Source organism: Mugil cephalus, chromosome 11 (assembly GCF_022458985.1).
Source record: "Mugil cephalus isolate CIBA_MC_2020 chromosome 11, CIBA_Mcephalus_1.1, whole genome shotgun sequence".
NCBI classification, from domain to species: domain Eukaryota; kingdom Metazoa; phylum Chordata; class Actinopteri; order Mugiliformes; family Mugilidae; genus Mugil; species Mugil cephalus.
In genome coordinates, this window is record NC_061780.1 from 14110332 (window position 1) to 14116509 (window position 6178).

Consider the following 6178-nt stretch of genomic DNA (forward strand, 5'->3'; position numbering starts at 1 on the left):
CATTAGTGACATCTTCCGTATTCAGAAGTGGAGAAAAAAAAATAATTCTCATGAAAAGCAACAAGACTGACTTGTCTTTCTCCTCAGGACTGGGCAAAGCCGGGGCCTTATGACCAGCCAATGGTAAACACACTGAGGAGGAAGAAAGACAAAGAGACTCCAGCGGTGGTGGGCACTAATGGAAGTATGAACAATAATAGCAGCCCCCCCTCTGGCCAGGCCTCGATCTCTACACCTGCTCCAGCCGCGCTGCAAACATCAAGCCAGTCGGCGTCAGTGGAAGAAAACAACAGGGTTGTGCCTGCACCTCTGAAGGTCAGTCTTAGTCTCAGTCTCAGCAGATTGTTATAAATGGAATAAACTTAATAATTACTGATTGACCAAGTCTGTCTTTGTTGAGCCAATCATGTTTTGAGGCAGACATTCATTCATTGTTTGCTCGTTTATTCACTCATTTTGAACTCATTCATACTTTTCTCTGTTTATCTTTCTCATATCTGTTCTCTTTTTAGTTTCAAACTTTTTTCCTCCACTTACATTCGTCTCACTTGCCAGTTTCATACTCTAAAAATGAAGCACTTTGCTAAATCTAAAGGCAAATTCCAGTGTTCAAGGGTTACAGTTTCACAAACTTTTCGTCTGTAATCAGCGAAGCTTATTTACATAGGTCACTTTACGTTTAATGCCATCTGTTGTGTTCCGAGTTTCATGTGACCTCACATTCAACTTCTGGCAGGTCAGTGTTATTACAATCATGGCACTTAGATGAGTAATAAAGGCTCACATCACTAACGTTCCCATATAATGACTTTAATGGGTTGTACCTAATGACTTTAATGACTTTAATGAATTGCACCTTGCTGTTTCCAGGCTCTCTGACTAAATGTTTTTCCGTCACCTGCATCTGTTTTCCTTTAGGCTGGTGATATGGAGGTTCATGATGAACTGGCTCTGGCCTTATCCAGAGGCCTGGAGCTGGACACCCAGAGGTCCAGTAGAGACTCCATCCAGTGCTCCAGTGGCTACAGCACACAGACCAACACACCCTGCTGCTCTGAGGACACCATACCGTCACAAGGTGCCACACTCCATAAAGAAAGAACAGTTTAACCTTGACTTCTAACCTAATTTACTGTCATTATCGTACAGTCTCATGCTATGTCTGCACCATGTTGACCTCTCTGTTTGTTCCAATCTAGTTTCAGACTACGACTACTTCTCGATGGCTGGAGACCAAGAGTCTGAGCAGCAGCCGACTGACTTTGATAAGTCCTCCACCATCCCCAGAAACAGTGACATCAGTCAGTCCTACAGGCGCATGTTCCAGACCAAACGGCCGGCCTCCACAGCCGGCCTGCCCAGCACCCAGGCTCCTTACCCTGGACAGGTGGCTTACCACATGGGGACCTACCCCTCCACACCCATCCACACAGGAGCTTATACATCAGCTCCCACTGGACCTTATCCTCCTACTCCTACAGGTACAGGCAGCACTGATACATACGCAAAAGGGATTCGCACACTTAATTTTTACCTTCTTGATCATAAAATCTAATTATAATTTGTAAGGAAATGTCAGAGTGTTGCTGAGATCTCTACAGAAGTTAGCATGCTAGCCAGCTAGCACCGTCCTGTCATGCTTTGTAATACCACGTAGCATCACAAGGTGGGAATGAGACCATTTAGCCTCTAGATTACCTTCTGAGAAAACATGGGAAGAAGAACAACCCTAACCCTAACCCTAACCTTAACCCCAGAACACATACTAAAGTTGTTTTTAGCCGAGCACAATCCGTCGTCCTGTATGCATGTTGTGCACAGTGTCAGCTGGCTGCAGTCACTATGTATAAAGCAAAAGAAAGTGGAGTCGCACACTCATAGCTCTGATGTTGAAAGGATTATTATAAAAGATTATAGGCATGACTGAAATTTCGCAGCCATTATGTATGCCTCATATAGCTTAGCAGTTTTTCTATAGGCTGTACGTATGAGTGTAAGTATGAGTGCAATATCACCGCATATGGATTTCATTACGGGCAAGACTTCAACAAATACAGCCAATTACAGCCATTTTGTTGTAAAATCAACTCACTGTCACTGTTACTCTTCTTTCCATCACCCAAACTACTTAATTTGCCTGGAATATCTCCACTAGCATAATGAGCTCCAGAACCAAAATTTCCCCACTAAAATTTTGTGGGCTGGAAAAAATGGCTTCAACACAAATTTTTCATACATACTCATAATCTCTGCCTCTACTCTGATATGTGTCCGTGCGTTGCAGGGCCTGAACAAGGGTTTCATAGTGGATCCAGCTCCTGTAATACCTCTGCTCCCTCTTCCACAGGCCACGGTCCAGTTATCGTCACACCGGGCGTTGCCACAATCCGCCGCACCCCTTCTTCAAAACCATCCGCCCGCCGCACGGGCTCCGTCGGAGGTACAGGCCCCATTCCTATTCGTACTCCTGTCGTGCCGGTTAAAATCCCCACAGTGCCCGACATGTCAGGAGCAGTTAATGGGAGCAGGGGCGGAGAGGAGATGGGGGGAGGAGAAAGCCCAGATTCTCCAACATATGCCGGGGGGGAGCACGCAGGTACGCTGCCCGTGGTGTCCTGGAGCGGTCAGGCTACGACCAACCCTCCCGTCGTACCCCACCAGCTGACCCAGCAGCAGCTCCCGCAGAGCGAGATGGGACCGCATGGAGGCGGGGACCAGACGGGGGAGATGGAAGGAGGAAACATGCTGACGGCCATCCGAAAGGGGGTCAAACTCAAGAGGACCCTCACCAACGATCGCTCTGCGCCGCGCATCGCATGACGACGTCCCCGTGATGTTTAGCTGAAGGTCGCGGTGATAGAAGCAGGGCTCCTCGGTCGTTGTGTTTGTAAATTAGGTCAAAAGCTTTAGAAAAAAAAAAAAAATGTTGCTGATAGAAGTGCAGTGTTCAAAATGAAAAGGCCTCTTATGCTACTAGGAGAAGTGACTTGTTCTTACTCTACGGACGGCATTTCTAAATGTTAACTACAGATTTTCAGTGATTTAAAAAAAAAACAACAGTATATATATGTGTATATATGTATATATATATATGTGTATAGGCTGTTGTTCATTTTCAAATTTAGCTCACGATACCTCAAACGATGATGTAAAGCCGGGTTCTTAATTCAAAAGTGGCTCACTTGTGTTGACCTTTGTGAGTTATAGTACGATCCTGACTATAAGGAGAAGATCTCAGATTTTACACTGGCCAAAGCACTAATAATAGGTGAGCCAGTCCAGGCCTATAGACGTGTGGTGATGGGGAGAAACATTCGGATGCGTTTCTGTTAATGAAAAGCAAGAGTAGCATTACGCCGTGCGGATTTCTTCAAGCGGGCAGTGGGTTGGTGAGTTGGACGATGGATATGCCTCCTCTCACTGTGTATTATGTGAACAAACTCATTGTCTTGGAGACGTGGGGAAAAACTCTGAGTCCCTTGTGACTTGGCAAAAGACATGCAATAACCACTTCAAGTACCACACTGCGTCGAGAGATCAGTGTTCAGGTGCGGTACGAAGAGCTGATTGGCTGTTGACCGCACCGTTTGGGAACTCCTGAACTGCACAGACTGCTGTAGAAAGGTGCTCTCCTCCAGCCACAGTTCAAACACTTAAGTCCAGTCCACAAAGCCACCATGTGCGGAGGTACGACCAACACGGACTGCTCCTAAAAAGCAGAGGAACAGACTCTAACACAGCCACTGCTGAGCGTTGGGTGAGACGACAGTGTGAGTGTCACACGCTAGAAGCTGTGGCATTAAGAGACGGTACATTCTACGTCCACTTTTACTTTACTCGCTTTAGTATCCTCCCCATTTGTAAATAATTTCTCTCGCTTCTCTCGCTTCTCTGCTCCTCCACGGTGCCAAAACAACGTCTTTAAATCGAATATAGCGATCATCATTTGCCTTGAGATGTGTCCTTTTCTTCCTCTTTCCAGTGAGCTTCGTTTAATCTACAGTCTCTACATGCTGAGCTTTGTAGGGCCTCCCAGTGGTTCGTCTTAATATACCTTTTATGTAGTGTTCAACAGACGTATTACACCCTGCTGTGCATCGATTACACACAGCGTTAATAAATGTACAAGTGCAGATGTGCCATGTCAACAGTAATTCAAATTTATATATATATATATATATATATATATATATTATTAAAGAAGCTAATGCAGCAAATTATTTTTGATGTTTTAACGTTCTCAGTGTAAAGCTATAATTTGGTGACGCCACATAGTTTTTGTTCTGTCCAGTTGCTGTTAAGTTGAATTTCTTTATTTTCTTGTCAACATGTGTACGCTCATTTACAAACACTTTTTTTTTTAATTGCAAAGAATCCAGTGTATAATTTAAGAAATGTGTTATTAGATACATTTAATTTTTTTATTTTAAATTGTTTGGGTGGGAGTCGTCCTCATAGAAACAGCATTGGACTATTGGCTAAATATGCTGATTAGTGCCACTGTGTCGGAATATAGTCATTGTTTATTTGATTTGCATTTCAGTTCAAGCACTGTGAGACCATGGCTACTACAAAATGTATGAAACTGTAAATATTATTCAGCTGTACACGTTAGTCCAGGAACTCACACGTTTCCTTCATTTCTTTTTTTAATTTATTTTCTTTCCCAGTGTTTAAACCTCCTCTCCTTCCTCGACCTATCTCTATTTTTATACGTACTATAAGATATCTGAGTCATTTCCTCTGTCAGTGCATGGGCTATCTGAGGTAGTGAAATGTTAATGACTCTCCTGCTTTGAAGTCCTTTATTTCATTTGTATAAACTGCGACACGTAAAGAAGCACACGGTTTTAAAATGAGCATTTTAAACAGGCTTTTGGTTTTCTTCAGTATTATGAGTCCACATTTGGAGATCACGCAGAGCTGCACCCTCTTCAGCCTCAGTTTGGTCAAAAGAAAAAAAAAAATCTTCCGAATGGATTTGACAAAATCTTTGTTTAAAGTCAAAGTTCTTTCTGATTGTCTGCATATTCTAGTTTGACACGCAAATTTGGAACCGCTCCCTGAGGATAATTAGATTTCAAATGTCTCACGTTTTTACGTCCATCTTGTCTAAAACTTGTATTATCGACCTGTAATTCCCATATTTAAATTGCTAGCATAAATATATATTATATAATGCCAAATGTCAGTATATCCTATGAATAAGAAGTTTATAGTTTGTGAGATTTGAAAGTACAGTAAAAAAAAAATAATAATACAGTTTTCTAGTTTAGTTTTTAGCTTATTTTTGACCCTGAGGAGAGTTGACCTCTCTTTTTGTCCCTGTGTAGTTCAGGCTATGACGCAGTTCGTTCAGCAGGTTAAAGCTTGTTGTTGTTTGTGTTATGACTGCTTCAGCAATACAATAAAAAAATATATTAATTTTGATTTGCCTCCTTGACTTTTGATGCTTTTGCATAGACAGTGATATTTAAGAGTAATCAAGAACAGAAGAGTATTTGATGCTTAAACACTTCACCTCACCGTTTGTTTCACTAACTCTGCAGTATTTCTACATGTTTGCCCCAAGAATTAATTCTCACCTGTTAATAAAATTGGGAAAGCAAAACAAAAGTAAAAAATGAAGCCACAAGCACATGAGGATCACCAAATGTTCGACCAGACCAGCTTCCTGATGGTGAGATGTCTTTCTCTCTTATATATTCTCACCTCCCGGTTCGTTTAGCTGCTGCTCTGGGTTTTTCCACAGACTCGGCCGACGCAGCCATCGCTGATACTCCTGCTGTTTTTCTTCTCGAGCATCACTCACTCATGCTGACTTAAAGGTTGAGCTTGGCAGTTTATTCTTGAGCTTGGAAAGGTTAACCATCAGGTGAATGGTTTCTGCAAACTGGATCTTGACGTAGCTGTCCGCTGTGAGGATCAGTTACTGCTGCAGGCGGGTCGACCTTTTTATTTCTCATGACAAAGCTTCTACCCTGAACCAATCGGAGAACTGGCCATAGTGTTGGCATGAGGAATAACCCAAAGCACAGACTACCATGGAGAAAAATATAAACAAATGGCGTGCATAGCTCTCGCCACCAGGGGGCGGTGTCACACCAGCTTCCATTTAACACTCAAACTTGATTAATGTCATCCACTTGGACGTTGCCTCACCCCTCTAGTCTCTAGA

General features: G+C 42.9%; 1 protein-coding gene across 8 annotated transcripts in view; it reads left to right on the plus strand.

Annotated features, from left to right (window-relative positions):
* LOC125016185 (protein MTSS 1-like) overlaps positions 1-5430 on the plus strand; it is a 46149-nt gene extending 40719 nt beyond the window's left edge. For all 8 annotated transcript variants that reach the window (XM_047598454.1, XM_047598453.1, XM_047598458.1 and 5 more), the window contains 4 exons: positions 88-315; positions 919-1078; positions 1200-1481; positions 2348-5430. In XM_047598454.1, the coding sequence (XP_047454410.1) occupies positions 88-315; positions 919-1078; positions 1200-1481; positions 2348-2820 (1143 nt within the window). In that variant the 3' untranslated portion in view covers positions 2821-5430. The remainder of the gene's footprint in view (positions 1-87; positions 316-918; positions 1079-1199; positions 1482-2347) is intronic.
* Positions 5431-6178: the final 748 nt, after the last annotated feature.